The sequence below is a fragment of the Odocoileus virginianus genome, chromosome 27 (genome assembly GCF_023699985.2).
Source record: "Odocoileus virginianus isolate 20LAN1187 ecotype Illinois chromosome 27, Ovbor_1.2, whole genome shotgun sequence".
Taxonomy (NCBI): Eukaryota; Metazoa; Chordata; class Mammalia; order Artiodactyla; family Cervidae; genus Odocoileus; species Odocoileus virginianus.
In genome coordinates, this window is record NC_069700.1 from 39,574,822 (window position 1) to 39,601,370 (window position 26,549).

At 44.5% G+C, this 26,549-nt stretch overlaps 1 protein-coding gene across 18 annotated transcripts in view; it reads right to left on the reverse strand.

Annotated features, from left to right (window-relative positions):
• The window catches only part of DST (dystonin), a 513,682-nt gene that overhangs the window by 137,172 nt on the left and 349,961 nt on the right, over positions 1 to 26,549 (reverse strand). For 12 of the 18 annotated variants that reach the window (XM_070456721.1, XM_070456720.1, XM_070456704.1 and 9 more), the window contains 11 exons: positions 25,538 to 25,673; positions 18,994 to 24,456; positions 18,718 to 18,867; positions 18,405 to 18,620; positions 18,069 to 18,218; positions 16,453 to 16,686; positions 15,085 to 15,237; positions 12,815 to 13,048; positions 11,784 to 12,050; positions 7,877 to 8,425; positions 3,860 to 4,036 (listed from right to left, as the gene is read on the reverse strand). In XM_070456721.1, coding sequence (XP_070312822.1) covers positions 3,860 to 4,036; positions 7,877 to 8,425; positions 11,784 to 12,050; positions 12,815 to 13,048; positions 15,085 to 15,237; positions 16,453 to 16,686; positions 18,069 to 18,218; positions 18,405 to 18,620; positions 18,718 to 18,867; positions 18,994 to 24,456; positions 25,538 to 25,673 — 7,729 coding nt within the window. The remainder of the gene's footprint in view (positions 1 to 3,859; positions 4,037 to 7,876; positions 8,426 to 11,783; positions 12,051 to 12,814; positions 13,049 to 15,084; positions 15,238 to 16,452; positions 16,687 to 18,068; positions 18,219 to 18,404; positions 18,621 to 18,717; positions 18,868 to 18,993; positions 24,457 to 25,537; positions 25,674 to 26,549) is intronic. The other 6 variants (XM_070456715.1, XM_070456714.1, XM_070456717.1 and 3 more) reach the window with 1 other exon arrangement.

Below are 26,549 nucleotides of genomic sequence, written 5' to 3' on the forward strand. Positions count from 1 at the left end.
ATAAGGTGTAAGGTTTTAAAAGCACCTCCTCTATTTCAGGCTCCAACAACAATAACAAAAAGCAAATGCCTAAAGCCAATGGTAAAAATCTTCTCAATTAATTACCATATCCAGGAAGCTGTGATAATACACAGGGAGCTGCACATATGTCCAATGGTTCGACAAAAAAGGACCAGCTTGGGACCTGTGATCTGAGTACCAGATCCTACAGTTCATCCAAGAGACCAAAGAATCTGCATCCAAATGGTCAGTTTGGGAAATTCTCCCACAGGTTTAGTTGCCACTAACTGTAAGAAATTTCTCAAAACAGGAATTTCACTTATAATGACTGAAGTCTAAGCCACACAAACAGGTTATTCACCTCACACAGCTTAATAGGAAATGAAGTAAGTTTAAAGGTATCTCCAAAAAATATATTCTTTAGAATGTGAGTTCCCCAAAGTCAGAGACAGGGTTTTAACACCTTGTGTCTTCATAAAACCTAATACCTGACCTAGTATATAAATGTCTCCGAATGAATGAATTTGTGTAAAAGTGACCATGGTTTTATAAAAATATCCTATACCAACGATGGCCCTACTGACCATCCTAAAACTTAAAATAGATTACAAAAAAGCATCTCTTCTTTACCTCTTCTCTTCAAAACATCCATACTTATTCTCTTCATAATGATGTTCAAGACAGTCAATAGGTTTTAGTTCCTAACAAGTTAGGTCCCATCACTTCATGGCAAATAGAAGGGGGAAAAGTGGAAACAGTGACAGATTTTATTTTCTTGGGCTCCAAAATCACTGCAGATGGTAACTGTAGCCATGAAATTAAAAGATGCTTGCTTCTTGGAAGAAAAGCTACGACAAACCTAGACAGCGTATTAAAAAGCAGAGACATCACTTTGCTGTCAAAGGTCCATAAAGTCAAAGCTGTGGCTTTTCCAGTAGTCACATATGGATGTGAGAGTTGGATCATGAAAGAAGGATGAGTGCCTAAGAATTGATGCTTTTGAACTGTGGTGCTGTAGAATACTTTTGTGAGACCCTCGGACAGCAGACAGTGAAGGACAGGGAACCCTGGCAGGCTTCGTGGGATCATAAAGAGTCCGACATGACTTAGTGACAAAACAACCACATGTTATCAGGGTTTAATTTACCTACAGTAGTAGTTTATAAAACTACAAAACCACAAACTGAAGTATCAAATGAGTGCCATATATTGTTTTAAATGGACTTCGATTAAATTAAAACATGAAAGAAGCATCTGTGACAGGGAACAATGCAAGATGATGACCTTGGTTTCCAGCCTGAACCAGAAAAGAGTGAAGTTTATAAAGCCACAGGCACTTGTCCAGCTCATAAAAATTTCCGTACACTCATCACCCTCCCCAAGATCAGAGCAAGCCTGGAAGGTCGATGTCATCTATGGGACACGGTCCCATGCCTGGCTCCAAACCCAGGCCTCTACTTGGATCCCAGGGTCTTGTCTTTCTGCGCTTCATACGGAACTAAAAATCTCATTTCGTCCACTGATTTTGAAAAGCAGCTTCTAGCCCAGTGGAATCAGACTGCTGACAGTACAGCCAATGGTGATTTGAAAAGTAACACTACTAACAATGTGCTATGGGCCTGAAAGATTTCAAGTGAACCCACTGGGTGCCCCAAAGTACATATTCATCATACAACAGAATATAAGCAGAAGTTAGTATTGAAAACGTAGAAAAGACTGCCATATTTTGTAGTAGTCTTAAGTGTCTGTATTAATGTTAAAAGTAAGTAAGTAAGTAAGTGTTAGCTAGTGCTTAGTCGTGCCTGACTCTTAGCGACCCCATGGACTGCAGCCCACCAGGCTCCTCTGTCCATGAGATTTTTCCAGGCAAGGATATTGGAGTGGGTTGCCATTTCCTTGCAAGACATTGTTGGTAAAAGGAAAGAAAAGGAGGCTCCTTAGTCCTCATAAAAACACATCCTCTCTACCTGTTGAGATCATCTGTGAGGAAGACATGGCCGTGTGCCAGGAAAAACTCTAATTACACATTTAATTTCTAAAATGATGCTGTGGCTTAATTGGAATTCGTTCTCCTTGGAGATGTTCCTCTCTTTTCTATTTCTTTGGCTGCCTTAAGACTAGAAGCGTCTCCTTCCTCTGTGCGTACCAAGAAGTCTTCAGGTTTTAGAATTAATCCATGTTTCTATTTCATTAAAAAGCCATAGCATTCATTTCACTTTTTTTTCTTTAGTTATATTAAAACTACTTCTATACAGGATGTAATCAGTTTGTTAGTATAGACCTAACTAAAAATGTATTATTTCTGTTTCACATAGTTTCCAATGCTAAAAATACCTAACTTCCTAATTAAATGCAATACCGGCAATCTTAATAATTGTCAGCTCCTGACATTTCCTATTAAAATAATGGCCTTTATGTCACAACGTCTCTTCTGCCAGCATATACTGTCCTTGGACCTGCCATCCAGCGGGGACTGAAAACTTCATTAAGATGGATCTGTTCTCGGGCTTAAGGGCAAGAGGGAAACGCACTCACTCACACACTCACACACACACACGCACACACACGAGCCTCAGGACGGAGACACATCCCTGACGTGGGGAAGCTATATCACGCGGGGCTGGCCTGGCTTGGGCCACAGGTAGCACTGGGACAGCCTGAGCCTGGGAAGTCACAGGGCCGCCCGTCTAGCCCCAGGCCCTCCCTCCTGTCTCTGCTTGGCTTTAAGCTGCCACACTTTACCCCAGGGAACGACAGAGCACTCCTCCTTCCAGAAGACACCAGCCTCACGCAATACCTAACAGTCAGCGAAGTCAGAGGACCTGCTTCTCTCGTTAATGGCACAGCGATTTCTGACTCTAACTAGCAGATGGAACCAAATTCTGAAAGGCGGTGGTTTCACTGGCACTAACGCTCATTTTCTATCAAGGTGAAAATAATCTATTGCTATCCACCTGCTAAAAGGAAACACAGGATAGATATAAGAAATGAAACTTACAAACTCCAACTTTTTTCTTCCTTTTTTCCCTTTTTTGGCCTCACTGTCTGGCGTGTGGGATACTAGTTTCCTGACCTGCCATCCAACCTGCGCCCCCTGCAGTGGAAGCATGAAATCTTAGCCACTTGACCACCAGGGACATCCCTCAAAATCAGAACTACTGGTCACATGAAAGAAGAAGAAACTTTTTCAAAAATTCTCTCCCCTTACATGAGGATTTGAAAATATACCTGAACTGTACGAAATGGGCTGGACTCTCTGGGCCACTGGGGGTGTGGCTGAGAGCCCACAATTACACAGTCCCCCAGCAAACCTGCAGACTCAAAAGGGCAGGCGGCTTCCCTGAGAAGTGGGCGAGGTGACAACTGAAGTGTGCACCTCTGTGAATCAGGGGGCAACTCAACAGGAACCCACATGGAGCGTGACGGTGGCAGTCCCCTGTCCCCCTGTCCACTCGTGAACAGTCATCGAGGGTCCACGAGGGCCCCGGCAGGCAGCAGTGAACGAAACAGACCAAGTGTCTGTCCTGCGGACCTCAGAGCTAACGAAGGAGACAGATGACGAACAAAATAAGAGTCAAGACCACAGCTGGTCCAGGCAGGACTGGTCTGTGCCTGGGCAGGTGGGGGTGGGGGATACAAACCACGAGAGCAGTGTCAGACCAGCTAAACCAGAGCAGAAGAAAGAGAAATGGACAGACATTGGAAGACCAAGTCAGGAGTCCCCCGGAGGGACACACACACCTTCCCAGCCCCTCTCGCCTCGACCTGTGGGCAGGATCACAGAAGGAGGGGGGGAAAGCAAGGTGTCCGGTGGGACTACCGTGGGGCTGGATCTCTCCTTCCCTCTCGTTTCTCTCACCTTCATCTCTTCCAGCTGCCTCTGCAGGTTTTTGGGGTCCACGGCAATAGGCTCGGATAAGTGTCTGCTGGCTGTGGCCTCGCAGGCCTGGAGCCCAGAGAGAAGCCCGCACGAGGCATCCTCATAGTGCTGGTATTTATCCACCAGGTCTTTGAGGTTGTTCCCGAGGACATTGCACTGAGAATCAAACAAAGGGAGAGTAGGAATCAAAATCTGCTCCTTTTACAGACAGTCTCCAGGACCCGTGGGTTATGCCACCTGTAAGACAGCAGACTTCAACACAGTCAGCGAAACCTACAGGGCAAAGAGTTTCTCCTTTATGTGAAGATGCTTCCTCTAACCACTCAGAAAGTCACCATAAAAATGAGAAGAGTAGATTTACACCAGTTTAAAAACATATGCACAGGGCTGAGTCTTCAGCCAGACTGCAGGGCCTAGGTGTCATCATCAGAGGGCTCGTCTCGCGGAGTCGACACACCAGGGGTAGAGTGTGCGGCAAACAGAGAGATGGCCCAGGGCTGCAGGGGTTTCTCTATTATGCACAGACTGATCAACACGAGGAGGGAAGCATCCAGGCCAGGAGGAAGACACGGCCAACAGCCAGCGATGCTCCGCAAGCCACAGAGGCAGCCTGGTCAGCCGTTCAGCTTATACTCTAAACAGGGGCATGTTTTCTCTTTTTCATTTCTTTTGCTGTTTTTAAACAAAATTCTCTTACTGGTCCACAAGAATAACAGAAATGAAAACTGTCTCTTAACCACTCGGTATTAAAACAATACTGATCAAATATACATGTAAAGCAGACACTTGTGAAGTGAATTTTAAGAGATGAAGATGCCTTTCTCAAATTTGAGGGTGCAAAGTACTCGATAGTTTATATTTCAGCTGCTCCGTCGTGTCCGACTCTTTGCCACCCCATGGACTGCAGCACGCCAGGCCTCCCTGTCCATCACCAACTCCTGGAGTTTACTCAGACTCATGTCCATTGAGTCAATGCCATCCAGCCATCTCATCCTCTGTTGTCCCCTTCTCCTCCTGCCTTCAGTCTTTCCCAGCATCAGGGTCTTTTCAAATGAGTCAATTCTTCTGATTTGGTGGGCAAAGTATTGGAGTTTCCATTTCAGCATCAGTCCTTCCAATGAATATTCAGGACTAATCTCTTTTAGGATGGACTGGTTGGATCTCCTTGCAGCCCAAGGGACTCATAAGAATTTCCTCCGACAACACACTTCAAAAGCATCAATTCTTTGGTGTTCAACTTTCTTTATGGTCCAACTCTCACTTCCATACATGACTACTGAAAAAACCATAGCTTTGACTAGACAGACTTTTGTTGGTAAAGTAATGTCTCTGCTTTTTAATATGCTATCTAGGTTGGTCATAACTTTTCTTCCAAGGAGCAAGCATCTTTTAATTTCATGGCTGCAATCACCACCTGCAGTGATTCTGGAGTCCCCAAAAATAGTCTGTCACTGTTTCCATTGTTTCCCCATCTATTTGCCATGAAGTGATGGGACCAGATTTTAGTTTTCTGAATGTTGAGCTTTAAGCCAACTTTTTCACTCTCCTCTTTCACTTTCATCAAGAGCCTCTTTAGTTCTTCTTCACTTTTTTCCATAAAGGTGGTGTCATCTGCATATCTGAGGTTATTGATATTTCTCCCGGCAATCTTGATTCCAGCTTGTGCTTCATTCATCCCGGCATTTCTCATGATGTACTCTGCATATAAGTTAAATAAGTAGGGTGACAAAATAGAGCCTTGACATACTGCTTTCCCGATTTAGAACCAGTCTGTTCTTCTATGTCCAATTCTAACTGTTGCTTCTTGACCTGCATACAGATTTCTCAGGAGGCAGGTCAAGTGGTCTGGTGTTCCCATCTCTTGAAGAATTTTCCACAGTTTGTTGTGGTCCCCACACTCAAAGGCTTTGGCACAGTCAATAAGGCAAAAGTAGATGTTTTTCTGGAGCTCTTGCTTTCTTGATGATCCTTGTTGGCAATTTGATCTCTGGTTCCTTTGCTTTTTCTAAATCTAGCTTGAACATCTGGAAGTTCACCGTTCACATACTGTTGAAGCCTGGCTTGAAGAATTTTGAGCATTACTTTGCTAGCGTGTGAGATGAGTGCAATTGTGCAGTAGTTTAAAGATTCTTTGGCATTGCCTTTCTTTGGGATTGGAATGAAAACTAACCTTTTCCAGTCCTGTGGCCACTGCTGAGTTTTCCAAATTTGCTGGCATATTGAGTGCAGCACTTTCACAGCATCATCTTTCAGGATTTGAAATAGCTCAACTGGAATTCCGTCACCTCCACTAGCTTTGTTCGTAGTGATGCTTTCTAAGGCCCACTTGACTTCGCATTCCAGGATGTCTGGCTCTAGGTGAGTGAATCACACCATCGTGATTATCTGGGTTGTGAAGATCTTTTTTGTATAGTTCTGTGTATTCTTGCCACCTCTTCTTAATATCTTCTGCTTCTGTTAGGTCCATACCATTTCTGTCCTTTATTGAGTCCATCTTTGCACGAAATGTTCCCTTGGTATCTATAATTTTCTTGAAGCGATTGCTAATCTTTCCCATTCTATTGTTTTTCTCTATTTCTTTGCATTGATCACTGAGGAAGGCTTTCTTAGCTCTCCTTGCTGTTCTTTGGAACTCTGCATTCAAATAGGTATATCTTTCCTTTTCTCCTTTGCCAATGTACTCTGCTTAGAGCCAAAATACACACACCACCTGCTGGTCAAAATGGGTAGTACAGAGTTTTAGTCAGGGCTGCCTGGAAACCACACTATATGAACTAAATAAATAACTTTACATACTTAATCTTTAAATACATATTGCAGAAGTAAAGCAGATGAATAAGACTGGTGGAAGCAAGATGAAAATGCCTTATTTTCCCTGCTTCGGTTTTCAAATTTCTTGCTAATTCCAAAACTAAAGTTAATAGGACAGAGTGAAAACTATAGGTACAGATTAAAAAGTTAAAAATGAAATAACCTTATTGTACAGAAAAGGAAATCATAAACAAAACAAAGTGAATACCAATGGAATTGGAGAAAATATTTGCAAATGATGAAACCAACAAGGGCTTAAATTCTAAAATATACAAACTGCTCATACAACTCAATAACAAAACAAAAACCAATTGAAAAATGGGCAGCACTAAATAGACATTTATCTAGAGAAGACATACAGGTGGCCAAGAGGCACACGAGAAGATGCTCAACATCACTAATTATTAAGGGAAATGCAAGTCAATATTATGAGGTTACCACCTGACACCAGTCATAATGGCCATCATCAAAAAGTCTACAAATAATAAATGCTGGAGAGGATGTGGAGAAAACGAAACCCTCCTACACTGTTGGTGGGAATGTAAACTGGTGCAGTCACTACGGAGAACAGCAGGAAGTTGCCTCAAAAAACAGAGCTACCATGTGATCTAACAATACCACTCCTGGGCATACATCCAGACAAGCACTCCAACCGCCATGTTCATAGCAGCGCCGTTCACAACGGCCAAGTCATGGCAACAACCCAAGTGTCCATCGGCAGATGGTGGATAAAGATGTGGCACATATACACAATGGATACCACTCAGCCTGAAAAGAGTGAAATAAGGCTGTCTGCAGCAACATGCATGGACCCAGAGATGATCAGTGAAGCCGGTCAGAAAGAGAAAGACAAATACCATGTGATATCACTTGCACGTGGGATCTAAAATTTGACACAAAGGTGCCTGAGAAACAAAAGCAGAGTCACAGACATAGAGAACAGAGCCGTGGCCACCCAGCGGGAGGTAAACGTTAGGAGTCTGGGATCAGCAGGTGCAAGCTATCTTATATAGACTGGATAAACAGCATAGGACTGGGAACTATATTCAGTATCTGTGATGAACCATAGTAGAAAGAATATCAGAGAGAATGTATACACGTGTGTAAGTGAGTCAGTCTGCTGTACACAAAAATTAACACGACATTGCAAATCGACTAGACATCAAATTTAAAAGCTGCACTTACCTTTGTGTAGAGGGACCGGAAGCGGTCTGTGGCGCGGTCCAGCCGGCCCTGCACTTCTCTGTGGGCGGCAGAGGTGTCCACCTGGTCCCGATCAGCCCGGCCGCCTCCCTCTCTCCCGCCGCAAGATTTGGCTGCCTCCAGCACTCTGTTGCCGGAGATGGTGATGTACCTCAGGTCCCCTTTGTGCGAAATGACGTCTTCCGAGAAGCTCTTCTGCCGCTTCAGCTTGGCCGTCAGCCCGCTGAGGTCGTCGGCGCCGGCCTCCAGGTTCTGCAGGTCCTGCTCCGCCTGCTGCAGCCACTGTTCAAACTCGCCGCAGTCGGCGTCGAACTTCTGCAGCTCCTCCTGCAGGGAGCGCGTCCGGCGCACCGCCGTCTCCGACGCGGCCAGCGCGCTTTCGAAGTGCGTCTTCAGCTCCGTCACGTTCCTCTGCAGCTTCTCCTTCTCCTCCGGGCACAGGTGGTGGCCCTGCGTCTCCAGCAAGGCCTGGGCCGCCTGCGTGGCCGCAAGGACCGCCTGGTGCCGGGCTGCGAGCTCCGCATGCTGCGCCTGCGCGAGAGTGGGCCGGGGTCAGGGCGCGGGGCCTGCGGGCGCGGGGCGCTCACCCCCGCCTCGGCCACGCGCCCCGGGCGCCCCGCCTCTCTTTCACTGATGAGCTTCCCAAGAGGAGGGGCCACGTGAGCACGCTCACCTGGTCTTAGGATTTCCAGTCTTCTCTGGAAAGGACTTAGGCAAGCGCACAGAGCAAGCACCGCTTTGAGAAGGTTGGGGAGGAACGGAACAAATTGCTCTTCCAACTTGAAAACCAGTACCTACCACCTGCTCTCCTTCTGCTCATCCCTTCCTCGCGAGCTCCCTAAAGGGACGGGGAGCGTCCTCACCTGATTATTCATCAAGGAAGCATGATGTTTGCTTAGGAAATGATCTTGAAAAAAACACTTAATAGGAAAAAAAGAACCTATAATTTGAAAGCGTCAAAAAACCACGAAAATAAGCAGTAAGCAAGAACAATACACATTTGGAGAAGCTCAAGGGAAGTCAGAGGCGCATGCGCAGTAGAGGAGCATCTTGGAGCCGCTCCTGGGCTGGCTGAGCCTCCATTTCCGGCGTGGGAAGAGGACAATACCCTACAGTCACAGATACGCCAAAAGGCCCACAGGAAGCCACGCGGGGAGAACACTGCCCACAGAGCCCGGCACAGCCAGGGATCCAAGTCCCCCCTGGAGGCGGAGCACAGAGCGGGTCACAGGTGAGGGGCGGGCTGCTCACAGGTGAGGGGCAGCGGGTCACATGTGAGGGGCGGGCTGCTCACAGGTGTGTGCAACTACCCACCCTGGGTCCTCAGGGTGGCCGGGACCCCTTCCTCTCCAGCCATAACCTGATTCTCCCATCCACCCCATCATGCCGTTAAAATGTGGTGAAGAGCATAATGGAAAAGAATATAAACACAAGTGTACACATACGTATACCTAGATCACTCTGCTGTACTATAGAAACTACACAACCCTGTACATCAACTATACTTCAATTTTTAAAAAGTGTAGTCATCCTTTGGGGCCACTTCCACATTCCTTGTGATGACTTACTTGAAGCCAGACGCCTGATCCCACCACTTCCAAACCCCCTCTGGGACTTGACATCCCCCCCCAACCAGGTACCTGGCCCCCACCTCTACCCACCCCCACCCGCGGGCGGTGCTGGGACCCCTTTCTCCAGTTGCTCTGTCTGGCTCCAGCTCTGCCCCCAAATACCTGCGTGGCAACCCCCACCTCCTCTAAGTCTTGCCACAAATCTCCCTTTCCTGTGTGGCCCTTCTCTGATGATCCTATTAACCCTGAAGGAGGGCCCCAACCCCACACTCACCCACCCATCCCCAACTCAACTCAGCCAGAAGTTGCCACCTCCCAGCACCCACAGAATGCAGATGGTTACCGCCTGCCCGGTCATCCTCAACCCCGCAGGCAAGCACCAGGATGGGATTCGTTCCGCTCGTGACCAACGTAAGCGCTGGCACTCAGGGGCTGGCACCCACTCGGGCCTTCAGGTGAACAGGGCCGAGGAGCGCTGCTGTGGGGCAGCTCATCCTTAAACGTCTGATCCCTGACATCAGCAGGGAATAGACTCCCGGGTCCTGCTCCCCACCCTGCCTGTAACAGCACCTGCCGCGCAGCAGACATATGCCACTGCTTTGTCTAAATGACTTTTCTCCCACAGGTGATGTCTTCCATACGTGACTTATATTCACAGGACACCTCCATCTGGTAGGCTGGACAGGTGTAATCATCCCTGTAAGTCACCCGGTCCACCCTTCCCTTTTACAGATGAGGGGAGACAGGCTGCGGTGGGGAATCACTGAGCCCAGCATGCATGGCACAGACAGCGAGCTGGCCTGGAACCCTGGCTCCCAAGCCTCTGGGCCGTCTCTCCACTCTGCAAGGAGAGCAGGAATTTCTGAAGTTCCTCAGGTTCCCATCTTCTCCGCAGTAAGAAGTTCAGAAGGGCAAATGTCATACTGTGGCCAAAAACAAGGGTTTCCTGGCCTACGTGTCTGTTCCACCCTGGTATTTTTCACTCCTTCGGTAGAATTCCTAACCTTTCCTGACTCCTCTGTAACTGACTCACAAGGTTCCTTTAGGAAGTCGTTATGTTTTTCATTTTAAGATGCAGTTAGAGTCAGGTTTTGAAACAACCTCTTGAAATTGGGATGTAATGAACACACCCACTCTTCTGGTTTACTTTCTAGATCCTGTAACAGAAAAGCTTCTCAGAGAGCACTCTGATCCCAAGACACCAAAGACAAAGGCTCAGAGGCAAACAGCAGAACCACAAACGTCTCTGAAACGCACCAAAAGCCAAACACTGAAATAAAAGGATTAAACATGTGGCTCTCTAAAAACAGCTTTGCCCCCTTAGCTCTGACTTCCTTCCTGCAGTGAGCTTTCACTCCTCTCCTCTCCAGCAGCCTTCACCAAAACAGCCAAGCTGAGGTCTGCAAAGGGCTCACATGAACGCAGGAGGACACCGCAGGCAGGACTAGAATTCAGCAGAGGGACTGAGCTCACAGCCTAGGTTTAAACCCAAACTCCGTCCCTCACTAGAAGCATAACCTGGCCAAGCCAGCTCACTCTGTAAGTTACTGTTCCCATCTGTTGTTGTTCAGTCGCTAAGTTGTGTCCAGCTCTGTCGCAACCCCATGGACTACAGAAGCCAGTTTACTGTGTCCATCGGATTTCCCAAGCATTCCCAAGTATTCCAAGAATACCAGAGTGGGTTGCCATTTCCTTCTCCAGGGGACTGTCCTGACCCAGGGATTAAACCCACATCTCCTACATCAGCAGGTGGATTCTTTACCACTGAGCCACCAGGGAAGCCTTCCCAATCTGTAAAATGAGAATAATAATAACAACATTAACAATAATAAGCTCATCACCACTATAATTATATTCTCATTTTACAGAGTAGTGGGGAAGACGAAAGGGACAAAGTGATGAGTGAAGCTGGGAAGAGCTTTGAAGCATGCTGGACCACTGTCACTGCTCTACGAATGCTAGTTATTATTGTTATTGCTGTTATTCCTTACAGCTCTGCTTTATAGAGAACTCCACATCTGATGATGTAGTTCTCATTGCTTGTGACTTATTTATAATTCTCAGCATTAACTTATTCTTTTTTTTTTTTTTTAGTGTATGTCAGTATTTTACTTCTTTTTTTTTTTCCCCCCATTTATTTTTATTAGTTGGAGGCTAATTACTTTACAACTTATTCTGACATAATGATGAGCCTAGAAAAAAAGGACTTTACTCTCAAGGGTCCCTGAGCTTTGAAGGGACAACTCACATGCTAAGTTCTTCCTATCTTTACAGACCCAAAAAGACACTCTAACAGGACCCTGTGTGAAACCACGCACCTTCATCCTCTGGTACTGCTGGTTCAGGTTCTCCTCGGTAGTCCCGACATGCCCGTCAACATCCGTGTCCAACAGGTTTCCGTTGAATTCATCCTCTTCTCCCATCATCGACTTGCCATCACCCTCTTGAAAGTGCGTCCCGTTCTGCTCAATGACCTGTTTCGGCTCCACCGCTGCCCGCCCTGAGTCTCTGTCGACGTTTGCCAACCAGTCCAAGAGGTTTTCGATTTTGGTTTTGCTCTCTTCCAGCTGCTTCGCAGCAGCAACCTGGGCAGGAAAGGTCACAGTAGGTAACCTTGAATGTGGGCCAAGGCATGGGTGTTTAGACATTCTGAAAGCAAATAGTTAGATCCCTGAAAAACCAGAGTGGGGAAACAAACCAGACCCACGCTGAAAACCGAACATGATGAAATTAAGTCTACAGCAACTGGCAGTTACTCTGAAGTTTCCACTGTTCTTAAAATACATTCCAAAATTATAACTGATGAGACCTCACACATCACAATCCCACTTAGATTTTTTTTTTTTTTAAAGTTCAACAAAGCCTACACTACTATAGGTAAAAGAAATTAAGCTACAAGAAGGGACTCCCCTGGCAGTCCAGCGGTTAGGACTCGGTGCTTTCACTGCCAAGGACACAGGTTTGATCCCTTATCAGAGAACTGAGATTTCGCAAAGCTGCGAGGCCAAAAAAAAAAGCTACAATGATATATGGTACAGCACAGGGAATACAGCCAATATTTTATAATAACCATACATTGAATATAACCTGTAAAAACTGTGAACCACTATGTTGTATATCTGTAACTTATATAATATTGCACATTAACTTTGATTAAAAAAATTTTTAAGTTCAGCAAGGCCAATTCTTCAAATCTGGTCAATTACATACATGAAAACCCAACATTCTAGTCTCTGGCGCTAACCATCGCTTTGACCTCCTGACAGCATGTAATAAATCAAGGCACTTGATATCTTAGTCATTTTCAACAAAGCCACGGGAGCAGGGTGCCACTCAGCTGAGTAAGGACCTTTTCTGTTTCTTCTTTGACTGCTGTCGTCACAGCTTTATCCAGCTCTTTCTTTGACTGCTCTGCCTTTATGGTCAGCTGTTCACACTTTATCTTCGCTTCATTCAGCTTCTGTTCAATCACAGCCTTATCTTCTCGTGACAGCTTTTCGCCACTCTCTCTTAAGAAATTCTCTGTGTTTTTCACTATTTCTGCCAATGCCTGTGCACTTCCTTGCATATCTTTCTGTAATTCCTTTTAACACAAAAGAAAAAAAAATTATTAGTCAGTCAGTCAGTCAGTTTAGTCGCTCAGTCGTGTCCGACTTTGCGACCCCATGAATCATAACCTGTTAAATTCTTTCAAAACCGTAATTCTAAAAGTGGGGGTAGGCGTGGGCAGAGGAGAACATATACAGGTTGAAAAAGCGTATTCAATACCATGTTCATTTGAATGGTTTTATTTAAATCATAATACTTAATGTAATTTGAAACCTCAAAGACCACTAAAGAAACGTATGAGATTTGCATGGTTAATAAATGGATGTGGTTTGCAAAACACTGAAAACAAATATTTAGTATATAATCTTTACAAATCTATACACATCAGACTTTTTTACATTATGTGAGTACATAAAAGTTTCTAAATACATGTTAATATTATCAATTCTCTTTCTAAACATTAATTCTTTAATATATATCTACTTCTCAAAATAAAAACAAATAATTCCCTAAATTATCAGCTAAGTTGTTCCTAAGATAATCTCCAAACAAAGACAATTTTTTCTTCTAAATGCCAGAGTTCTATAAAATGTAATGTTTGCTTCTTTGCCCTGGCTGCTAGGAAGCTCAGAGTAAGATCTCTCCTCAACTATTATAGCTTTCCTCTCGTTAGATTTCTCTATGTAATTCTTCCTCTTTTCTTCCATTATGTCATTCTCTATATTGTACTATGCTTAAGTCTTCATGTTATTCTTCCCCATAATTTTATTTTAAGGCTCCCCAGATTTTTCTGGGAAGTATCTGAATGGAAAGCGCCTGTCCAGTTGTCCCAGCACCATCTGGTGAAGAGGCTTTTCCTGCTTGTATATTCTGGCCTGCTTTGTCACAACTAATTGGCTGTCAGGGTCTATTTCTGGGCTCTCTTCTGCCCCACTGATTTCTGTGTCCATTTTGTGCCAGTGCCATCTCATTTTATGGCAACAGCTTTTTGTAAGACAGTTCGAAATCCACAAGCAAGATAACTCTAACTTTGTTCTTTTTCAAGATTGCTTTGGCTATTCAAGGTCTTTTGTAGTTCCATGTAAACTTTAGGATTATGTGCTGTCGTTCTGTGAAAAATGTCATGGGTACTTCAATAGGGATCACACTGAATCTATAGATTTCTTTGGGTGGTATGGACATTTTTTTACAATGTTAATTCTTCCAATCTATGAACACTGTGTATAGAATACAGAAAATATAAGAATATATTGTACAGCACAGGGAATATAGCCAACATGTTAATTTTAAATGGGAGTGTAATCTGTTAAATGTTGAGTCACTATGTTTTGCGTCTGGAGCTAATATAATACTGTAAATCAACTATACTTTAAAATATATAAATAAATATATTTCTTTTAAAAAGAGATCCTTTTCACCAAACCACTACTCTACAGCATTAACTGCGGGTCCCCTGACATATGATATTTAACTCTGACAGTAACGCAGCAGTGGAAGTATAAGCAACGAAGTCAGTGAGGCTCTGAGAGCTTCAGTTACAAAGCCAGCAACAGAGAGTCTGGGAGCAGAACCAGGAACTATCTCACAGCGAAGAGAATGTTCCTTCTCCTGACACTGAAATAAAGCTTTCTGTATCTGTTACTATTGCTTGTTCCTTCAATGAAAAGAAACAAATCTCAGAGAACAATGAAAGGAGTAAGATGAACCTAAGAAAGACCAAGAACCCAAACTCACGGATGTGTCTCCTGATTTGTGAGTGACTGGTCTTCAACGGATCCAGATTCTAACTCATCATATAAGGTTTTTCTCCCACCTATCAAACCTCCTATATATATGTCTCCTCCATTCAACATCTCACCAAAAGAGAGGCAAGAAAATTACCTGGCTTGCTGGAGCCTGAAATACAACTTTTAGTATAAAGTTTCAAGCTCGGATCTAGGGGTGTCTTGGGTGCACCCTGCCTCTGAAAGGGTAAAGGGTGACTCCTTTCCAGTAACCCCAACTGCTTTCCAAATACCAGTAATCCATCTTAACATGGACTCGACCCACTAACGCAAAGCTAGGTTCTACCTCTTGCTTCGACTGGTACTTCTTTAACTCAGCCGTGCCATCTCCAATCATGAAGGCTTCCTGGTGACCGATGAGGCGGTTTTCGGTTTGGGTGAGGAGGTCGCAGATGCCCTGCAGTTTCTCTTTGTACTCCTGCTGACGCTCGGCCACCAGCTGAAGGGAAGAAAAGCACAGCCTCATGAACTGGCCCCCAGCTCACTACGGCCACAGCTGTTTACCACAACACATTCTGCAAGTTTCCTCTACACAAGCTTCCCTACGTATGCTGTAAACATAATAGCAGTGGGGTACACGCTGAACAAGTGACACAGAACGTCAGAGCGCGGCTCATGGACAGGGGAGGGGATCGCGTGTTGATGACGCCGCTCAACAGAGCACTGGCCACGCAAACGTGTGAGAGGTGGAGCTCCTGACCGACAGGAAGAAACATCCCATTTTCTGAAGCTCTTGAAACCTGCGACACACACAATTAATTCTGCAAAAGGATATCAAAACAGAAGTTAGTTGTGATCAGTCTGTGAGCATATATTTGTTATGTGTAGACAGGATATCATGCTGGAGACCACACTTGTGCTTCCAGAGGGAATTGAAGGAGTTTTGCACAAGTTCTCATGCCTTCATCATTGGGGCCAATTCTGTCCCACCTCTGCGCACTGTTGCTATTGAATGGACCACCCCAAATAATTCATTACATCATGCTAAGAGATTAATCCAGCCATTGCTTGCATCTTTCATCTTCCTATTAAATACACTGTAGTTACTCATTCTACAGTCATGGATCAGGTTGAATAGGAGCCTGACACGTGCCGGGCAAGGTTATAAGAGTTTTAATTCTTTCTTTCATTGATGCCCACGATACTACTGTGTAAGCCCTGCTACAGTCTCCAATTTGTCAGTGAAATAACCGGTTCAGTGACCTGCCCCGGGTCCCCACAATGGGTGAGTGCTGTAAACAGCATGTAAACTCAGGCAGCCTGGCTCCAGAGCCCAGTCCCATCTTGCTGGGCCACCCTGCTCCCAAGAAGCAAAGACACCCTTAACCTTTGCTCTCCACATGTTCATCAATTTATCCCTGGACATTTCTCAGTGCATACACATTTGTTCCTCCTAAGGAAAAAAATTACAACTCTTTCCTAAAAACAGTAGTTTGAGGGAGTCATGAAAATTAAAAGCAACTAATTCTAGCCTTCTTAGGACCAAAAACACCTTTATATATTGTAGAATTGCTACATCATACCCTGTCCATTCACTGCCATTCCAGAAAACCCTTCCTATCTTTTCCTACCCACAGCCCCTGGGGTCTACATTACGGGTTTCACACTGAAGCGCTAAGAGCCAAGAATTTCAACTCCACAAAGAAAGGCAGACCTTCTGATGATCGAGATCTTGTTCTAGCTGTAACTGAGCCTCTAAATGTTCCACCTGGGTAGTTACTGAGTCCTGCACGTCAAGGAAACCCTTCTGAGTTGTGTTTAAGAGCCTTAAGAGTTGTCTGCTTTGGGTGGGAGACAGATCTTGGGCGTATTCAGAGATGAAGAACTGCACGTCAAAGGCAACGGTTTCCAGCTGCGTCTTGGTGTGTCCAAGGTCTTTCAGCACGTTCTGTGAACAAAGTAGTACTAGTTACGAACAGCAAGTGAAGCCACAATAGAAAGTTTCTATCAGCAATAACACTTACTACAAAATACAGGGCTTTCCCAGGTGGCGCTAGTGGTAAAGAACCCATCTGCCAATGAGAGACATAATGAGACTTGGGTTCAATCCCTGGGTCTGGAAGATCCCCTGGAGGAGGGAATGGGAACCCATTCCAGTATTTTTGCCTGGAGAATCCCATGGACAGAGGAGCCTGGGGAGCTACAGTTCATAAGGTCGCAAAGAATCGGACACGACTGAAGCGATTTAGCACGTACACATGCTTCTTCTATAAGGTATTCAAGCTTTTATAGATCTTTTTTCATGATTCACTGAGTTGAGCCAATCATTTGTAATGAAAGGTAGTAATGAAATTATTTCAATACTATGGTCATTAACATTGTATTTAAAAAAAAAAAAAAAAACCAACCCTCTCAGAATATTTCAACCTTGTCTGGTAGAAGTACTTAAAAAGTTAACTGAAGCAAAAGGTAAAGATCCAACCTGTGTATGTTTAGCACATTGAAGGGAAACATCAACATTAAAATATTACTTGCTAATACATACAATATCCATGGAATTGTGGCGGCACATACATGAGACCATTGAGGACTTAAGACATAAGTTCCAAGAGGCCAGAATTTCAGTTTTCTGACTCACAGGCCAAGAGTGTCATTCCCTGCCATTCATGAGGGATGCGGTTCACAGTAACAACTTGCGGAAAAAGGTGTGACTAAATGACTAATACTATGATACAGCTACAGGACTGACTTAAATTACTGTATCTTTATGTGACTGATACATAAATAAATACATAAATACCAGTCTCAACATGCAGCGGTGGTTACAGCTTCATAAAGGCAGCAGGGAAAGACAGAATGACAGCTCTGAAGTGATCATCTTACTGCTGTATCAACTGTCAGCAAACATCTCTTACGGAGAAAGGAAATACGCCTTCACAGCATAAGCAGGTCACCTTTTCCCTAAACCGTTGTGATACTGAGTCCACAAGTTTTCTAGTGTACTGGGTCGGCCAAAAAGTTCGTTTGGGCTTTTCTGTACCATCTTACGGAAAAATCCTAACAACCTTTTTGGCCAGCCCAATACTTTAAAGGACTTCCCTGTGACTCAGCACTACAGAATCTGCCTGCAATGCAGGAGACACAAGTTTGATCCCTAGGTCAGAAAGATCCCCTGGAGAAGGGACTAGCAACCCATTTCAGTATTCTTGCCTGGAGAATCCCATGGAGAGAGGAGCCTGCCAGGCTACAGTCCACGGGATCTCAAAGAGTCAGACACGACTGAGCAACTCACGCACACACACGCTTTATCTTACTGATTTTGATACCTGCCTTGAGAAACTCCAAGCTTTGTTTTATGGGTTCAGCGTCTCGAACTGTCATGACCTCCACATCCTTCACAGATTCGCTCATCTCCGATATCCAACGTGAGAATGACTGAAGTTTCTGCAGAAACTCTTCATGGGAAACGGCTAATTTAGACTAGAAAATCAAAATTGCATGTTCATTTTTATCTTTCCCCACATTTTAAATTCCTACAAATAATGATCCTGTGTGAAGGGCTTAATGGTTTAAGAACAAATATTTCATCTTATGACTAAGTTTTCAAACCCTCAACTTTCTCCCAAAAGCTAGATTTGACTTGGCGCGAGACGTTCTGGTACTTACCACCTCGGAGTCGATCGCCAGCGTTATATGGTTCATTCTTTCTGAAGACGCGGCCTGGAGGGATGAGAAGGCCGTCTGCAGATTCTGGAGGCTCACGCTCAGGTCCTCGAGGGGTCCCCTGGGGAAGTCATCCGGCACAGACTGTACAAATTCCTCCGCCAGCGTCATGTCTTTTCTTAAAATCACACCAATTGGAGCCAATCCCAATTCAAACGTCTGCAGAAAAAAATAGGTATCTCGTATCTATTTAGTGAGAAACACACGTTTCTCACTAGCTGACCACCCTCCATAACCGTCAGCAGACGATTCTTACCTCCAACTGTTTCAGCTGGTCTCTCAAAGCTTCTAGACTGCCATCCTGGGAGTCCTGGCTGCCGAAGGGGGGCTTCATGTCTTGAAGCAAAGCCAAATACTCGCACATCTTTGATCTGTGCTGTAAGCATTGCTGCAGCTCCTTGGAAAACTAAAGACAAATGTGGACATTTAATTCAATCGGCTCTGTGCAGATTTTTCAAGCAAATAAAATATATGTGATTATTCTCAAATGCTCCACGCAGCTACTTGCTTATAAAATGGAAAGTCTACTTACTCGCTCCATCGAGCTGTCTCCAGAAGCCAAGTCTTCTGACCCTAAAATACATTCCAAACGGCCTGGGGACGCAGCACATGGCTCCTTCCGCCTCCCATCTCTTGGCAAACCTGGTGCACAGACAGGAGAGTTTTCCGGGCCACTCTCTTTCACACTTTGTAAATTTAGGGAACAGGGGTTTCCGCCCTTGCTGTTAAATTCTTCAAGAATGTGTGGCTCCTCATCCGTCACCTCGGGAGCTGTAGGTGATTTTTGATTCAAGTCGCTACCCTGTCCTCCCTTCTCTGAATATCCATCAGCAAGCAGCTTGCAGAATATATTTTCAAGATGCAGAGGAGGAAGTGCAGATATCCCACCCTTTTTCTCCAGATCACACTCCATCTGAGTTAATTCTTTCATCAGTTCAAAAGCTCCTATAACTTTCTGGCTATACTGATTTTGCTTAAGTATATTGAGGAGAAATTCAGACTTGAGGTTTGCAATGCAGAGTGAATCCTCTCTGCTCTCTGCTTTTGATGCTGGTGAGTTTTTGGTGGGGGAAATGCCACAGCCACTGGCGATAGAATCACTGGGCACACCAGTTGTTTCATTTACCAACTGTGATGAGCTACCTCTTGGAATTAAGGTTTGAATTAGAATGTTAGTATCTGCACTGGCTGAAGGTTTTCCAAGCTCTTGAGGAGTCACATGACCTTCTTTCAAACTACCTTTTAAGGTGTCCCTGACGTCCTCCACCAAGGCCTGAGATAGCTCAGCGACCTGCACCTCGCTGCCCTGGGCTCCTGGAGACGGAGCTGGTTCTTTCCCTTTCTGCTGCTCAATCCCCTCTTTCTTGCTGTTAATTTCTAAGGATGAGCAGTCATTGCTTATAGCCTTACTGGAGTTAGTTCTTACTCCATCTGCACAGAGTTCTGACTGTACAAAACCCATGTGTTTTCCAAGGCCTTCTGCATTTCCAAGAGGGAAGCCTGAAGGCGTGCTTTCATCTCCTGCTGGTGTGAACTTGGGAACTCCTGATCTGCTTTCTTCAGCAGGAAGATCTTTCTGTTGGGTCATCTCCTTTGGAGGTGAGTCTTCTTGGGCAAGAGCTGCCGTCTCATCTGCATTATTAACTCCTGAATGTAAATGCTCTTTCCTGGGAGAGGAAGCGACTGGAATACAGTTTGAGGTATCTTCACCTGGTTTCAGTACATCCTTTGCTTTTACATCTTTAGCACAATGCTTTAAGTAAGTAAACAGATCAAGCTCATCTTCAGGTCCACTGGGGAGTGAATCTGTCTCAATCCTTGTAAACCCTTTGGACAAGGTCATGTCTGAAGTCATATCATCACTGATCACTTGGGAAACAGATGAGTCAAATATTTCTTCAAGATTCTCAAACTGAACGGGACTTCTACTAACTACTGTTGGTAGGTTCTGTGGTTCATCTTTAAGGGCTACTGTTGTGTTTTTAAGGGTTCCTTCCTGACTGTGTTCTTCACTGTGTGTGGTCTGTGGGGACGGAAATGGATTATTAACTAAATGAAGACTCTCCCTTGTACTTTTACTGGGCAAAAGTTCAGGATATTTATTATCTTCTAAGGGACCTTCTATGAGAACTCCTTTATCTGCACACATTTTAGGAATTGATGCTTCATCTTCTGTTAGTATACTGCTTTTGTCAGCTCTCCTTTTAATTAGATCCCTTCCACTGCCTGGAGGATCGTTATCAGCTACAGACACTGTGAATGACAAATGGCCTTCCTCGGCAGGTTTTCCTGTTAAACTGGGCTCAGAACAAATGATTTCATCATTAGAGGAGTCACCACAAAGTGTCACATTCTCATAATATGGATTTCCACCTTTCACAGAGTCAGCAGATTCTGGCTGAACCAACTTAAGCCCTGTGTTCTTTAGGTGGTCCTCTAGTTCAGAGGCTGAACTGATACTAGTATTAGGTAAGGCACCAACAGGGCTAAAGGTGTTTTCTGATTCAGTGTCTTTCATGAGAGGCAGTAATTCATCCTGAAGGACTATCTCATGATTCAACAGATCTTCTATGCCTTTTCCAACAACCTTATTTGTATCTTCCAGAAAGTGGTTAATTTCAGGACCCAAGCTACTTTTACTACTTGATTCTGGCTGTAAAACATTCACACCCTGCTGTTTTTGTGAAGAATTATGATGATGCTTTTGAGTCGGGAGAATCGTTTTATTGTTCCTTTGACTTACACAGCTGTTTTCTGTTTCAGGAGCTGCAATACACCCAGGGATGACCAGGGCCGCAGCTGCACCCTGGCCCACAGGCTCCGCGCCCTCCCGGCCCACTCCATCTCCAGCATCAGCAGCGCAGTCATCGGCGTCATCCTGCTCATTACGGACAGACACGGAACCCTTGTAACTGTCTTTGCTTTGCACAGACTCTAAATGATCAGGAGCAGATTTGAATCCTTGTCCAGTTACACAGTCTTTTTCTCTCTCTTTCCAGCAGCCAGCATCCTCAGATTGTACCTCCGTCCTGAAGCTCTCTTCTCCCACAATTTCATAGTCAGTCAATGAGTCAGACTCATCACCTTCAAGGTCATCTGCACTGTCCCTTTCTGATACAGTTTCCATCAACAGTCCACTCACTTCATGGGACCCAAGTGAATTTAACTGGATTTCTTCACCAGAACCGAACTCTGCCTTCCCAGCACCTATGAGAAAATCCTGCAGAGACTGCACTTCTCCCCTCACGCCTAAGCTGTCAGCCAGCCCCGCCTGGGTCCCCACAGAATGTTCGCCCTCTGTAGAAACATCGTAGAAAAGCTCTCCAGGAGAAGCGGCCCAGTCGTCCTCTGGCAGCGAGTCATAGTCCTCGGGCTGCAGGCAATCACAGTCGTCACCTTCCAGGAGCAGGGAGTCGTGGTCATCGTCCTCAAACAAGGGTGTGTCATAAAAGTCAGCATCGCTGTCTGTGTCCGTTGCTGTGTCGCTCTGCCGATCGTCCAGCAGGGACGTTTCATAGTCGCCAGCACTGGCGCTGACAGTTCCTTCCAAAGATGGGGTCCGGGTGTGAGCTGGGCTGACATGACGACAACCAGCCCTCGGGGTCGGGGCATCCGAGGACCCTTCCACTGTGGACTCACTTTGCTCCTCTTCGGGTTCCCGCTGAGAAGCAGCAGGAGTGTCTTCATCTTCACCACAAGTATCTGAACCAAAGTCATCACTCTGATCCTCTACCTGAGGATGACTACAACCAACACTGAAAGATTTCTCTACAGCTTGCTCTCCCTTTAAACTGATGTTAATAGCTGCAATTCCCAGAAACTGGTCATGAAATTTTTCTCTTATTCTTTGACCTGATGACTCGGTTTGCTCATTGAACGGCAATGTAGAGGTTTCACATTTCTTTCCACTACTCTCTGCACTGCGGACATCATGAAAACTTCCCTGCTGGGTCCTCAGTTTATCATGACTTAACAAGGCACTTAGCCTGGGGGAATAGTCAAAGAGAGTTGAACCCCTGCTAATATTATCTTCATTCTCTGTTTCATTTAAATCATAGGCTCTACTAGTTTTTGATTTTATCATAGGATTTGTTATCAAATCACTTGCAAACTTGTGAAGGTTTTTAGAACAACTACGTTCATCTGCATGTTCCTTTGTTTCTAATTGACTTTGATTTTCACCATTTTCAAGTCTGTTTTCAGAGTCTTGACTGGGCAGGCTAACATCAGCAAGTCCAAGCTGTCTTAAGTATGATCTGGAACAGGGAACACACACACCGGGTGATTTCTTAACTTTAAGATCAGTTGCGATTACATCTGCCAGATTTTCTGACAGCCAAAATTCACTCCTGATAACATTAGTCTCCAATTCCTGAAACTCTTCGTCTATGGCATTTTCAGGGGTTTCTTTATTTTCAGGTTCTCTCTGAAGACATTCATCAGAACTACTTGGTGAAGCTGGACTTTCACCCATTGCTTTACTTGCAGTGTTATTCAGAAATACACCAGGGAGTCTTAAGACATCAGAACACTCTTCAGTGGGTGTGTCCTTGTCAATTTCTGCACCACAGCCTTCCAGGAGCATCCCGACAGCCTCATTCAAGTCTCCATCATACAGCAAAAGCCTCTGCCCTGTGTTTGCATCCATATAGCTATTTATCATCAAATAAGACAGGAACAACTTTTTAGTTTGTTCTGAGCTCTGAGTTGCCACTGGCTCTTCTCCATCAAAAGCATCCTCGTCTAGCCTGTAATCATGGACCACAGACGGTTGGAATTTACAAAAAGAGAGCCATCTTTTGGCATTTTTACAAGCTTCTAAATCTCTCAAATCTGGCATTTTATCGGGCAGTGTTATACTTTTTAAAATCGATGCTGTGTTATTATCTATAATTCCAAGTTGTGTGGCAACCTCCAAATCGATGACTTGACAAGTTTCTGGGATGTAAAGAGCAGTGATTTTCTGCCTCCCTTCCAGGATCTTGGAGGCCAATTCGTGGGTGATCAACTCCTGCTGCAGAGATGATGATGTGGGGAAGATTTCCCCAGAGTGAGGCCAGATGAGGCCCACGTAGCCTCGCTGAGCCTCAAGGACCAGAAGGGCACTGCTGGGTGGGATCAGATCGCACTGGACTGCCTCATCGACAGTCAGACGCTTGGGGGGGTTGCAGCGGATGATTCCTCCTGTCTCCACCTGGTAGGTGAGGATGCTGTTGGCAGTGTCTCTGTCCATTACCCCCTCTGCCACAGCTTCTTCGACAGTCAGCCTCCGACCAGACTTGGAATTGATCAGACCTCCTGAGAGCAGCTGGGCACCCAGTAACCTGAACATGGTCTCACGGTCTATGAGGCCTTCATGTGCTGCCCTTAAAATGCTCACATTTCGGCCACATTTTAATGTTATTCTGCCTCCTTCCTGAGGCCTCACAGGCAGAAGCCGCATCCCTAAGTCTTCTTGCAAAACACTTCTTTGCATGATATCTATTAGAGACACCTTCTCAGAGGTGGAGGGGTCAATCAGGTCTTTGCACAGATTCTGCCTTTCCAGAATTTTAGAAAATAAGGCTGAGGAAACCAAGTGCTGCTGGAAAGCCTTCTGCAAGGTCAGCTGTTCTCCTGTGGCTGGAATAACCAGCGAGCCCGTGGAAAGCAGGATCTCGAGCACTCTGATGGCCATGGCCTCTGAGATCACACCTTCAGCCAGGGCATCCAGCACCGGAACCCTGGTGGATGACACAGCAGAGATAATCTCCTTCATTTCATCGAGTTCTTGGAGTTGGCTCAGAACTTGCTCATCGATAAGGCCGTGACTTTGGGCATCTTTGAGGTTAAAGCATGTTCTTAATTCTGGCGAGATGAGCCCAGAAATCATGAGCTGGGTCTCAAGCAACCGAATTCCCGTGTCATAATCGAGGAGGCCTCTCAGCACCGACTGAAAGACAGAAAGGACTTCGCCCGTGCTCTGATCGACGGTGCCCGCGATGACTTTATCCAGCTGAAAGGAAAGCGCAAAAGTCTCAGTGGCTGACACAGAGGTGAGCAGAGTGGCAAGAAATTTAGTTTGCACGTTTTTTTTTTTTTAATAAAAAAAGACACTTTAGCATAAAAATCCTCTACTTACCGAGGTGTGGCAAGGCTGTGAGTGTTAGGCAGCTCAAATGCACAAGTGATCTAAGTCAGTGATCTATCGAGAGCACAGGATGTGATAAAGCTTTGAAAACGACATGCATCTGTGAATTGAAAACTTCATATTGTGGACATCAACAGGTTAGTGAGGACACGGAAAAGATGAGGGTGAGGAGACAGGACACACACCTGGAAGGCAAACCATGCTCTCTGCAACCCAATGAGATTAGTCTCCTGACACGGGAGAGTTTAAAACCCATGCTATTGATGTTTACAGCATACGGACTTCTTCAGACAGCCAAAAACCCACAAGCCAGAAAAAATTGCTACATACCCTCAAATTGCGACAAATAGTGTGCAAAGTACTCCAGGGAGTAAGAGAATTGAATATAAAAATAACTTTTTGAATTCTGAATATTGTGTTGAATATTGAGTATTGTCAAGTTTTGAAAGTTCAAAGATAGGCCAAACTGTAAGCAATTTTTGTTATATTTTGAAGATGCTAGAGGATCCCTACTAAGACATATGGCCCAATATGTCTCAAATAAATCTCCTGGCTATCTCTGAAGAGCAGATAAACCCCCTAATATTCCAGTGGCACCTTTAGAGATGACTCATAGACTATTTTATATCATCACATTTATATATTAAAATACCTACTGTAGCAGCAGCAGAATGACTTTGAAAGAGAAGAGTTAGAAAAATGAATGACTCTTTTCTTTTACCATGCAAGGCAGAGATTAAGATGTCACAGAAACTGATGACAGCAAGTGAAAGGTTGCATTTAATAACCAACACGGAAATCTCCAAGTACTTACATAAACCCCACCCATGTTTCTTCCACGTACACAACTCAAGATCATGTCTTTGTCACTGACATATATTTCTACAACCATGCAGTTAGACTGAGAGTCTTCAAACAGCCTCGTGTTCTAAATAAATAACATTACCTTCTCCTCTACCTTGATGTCTCCTAAGGTTTGTGATTGTTGCAGCTGCTTCAGAGATTCACTAAAGAATAAATTATAACTTTCTTGGAGAGTTTTCACTTGTTTTTCCAATTCATTTCTTTCTTCATCTGTCATTCTAAAATAACCAGAAAGTAGGAAATGAAGAATGTAAGTCTTCAAGTGATAACTATGACACAGTAGGTGCAATGATTTTATAAAGAAAAATACTTCTCTAAGTTAGTATTGCCTCATAAAATATAATGTAAAAAATCAATACTATATCAACACTATAATACAATAAAAATTAACATAATCTCATACACAGATGGCTGAGGTCTAGACTGGCTATATATGTAAATTAAGGATGGCCTTTACAAAGGACCAAAGGAAAGAGTATAGACTAATATATCAGTATCTCTCTAGCATATGCAAATTTCTGAAACAACAATTGCTGTTATCTAACAGAGGGAAAGATTCCATTGTTAGTTCCAACATGGAAAAGGGGCAAGTAATGTGCCATGACTCAAGAGGAAACTTGTTCAAGCAGAAAGATGAATAAAAATGAAATTTATAAGGAAATTAACCCATTCGCTAAGGTACAAAATCATTCTAGGTTAATTCTGATGACAGCAAAAAAGGGTTTAAGAAAAGGGTAGATTCCATCCCTTCCTGAGGCTAAAATATATGAAGAGCCTCAAAGCAAGGACCAAACCATTAGAAATCTCGTTGCCAAAGGTTTCAGCTAAGGAAATAAAGAACACATTTATACATATTTTCTTTTTTTTTTTTTTCCATTTATTTTTATTAGTTGGAGGCTAATTACTTTACATCATTACAGTAGTTTTTGTTATACATTGAAATGAATTAGCCATGAATTTACATGTGTTCCCCATCCCGGTCCCCCCTCCCACCTCCCTCTCCACCCGATCCCTCAGGGTCTTGCCAGTGCACCAGGCCCGAGCACTTGTCTCATGTACCCAACCTGGGCTGGTTATCTGTTTCACCCTAGATA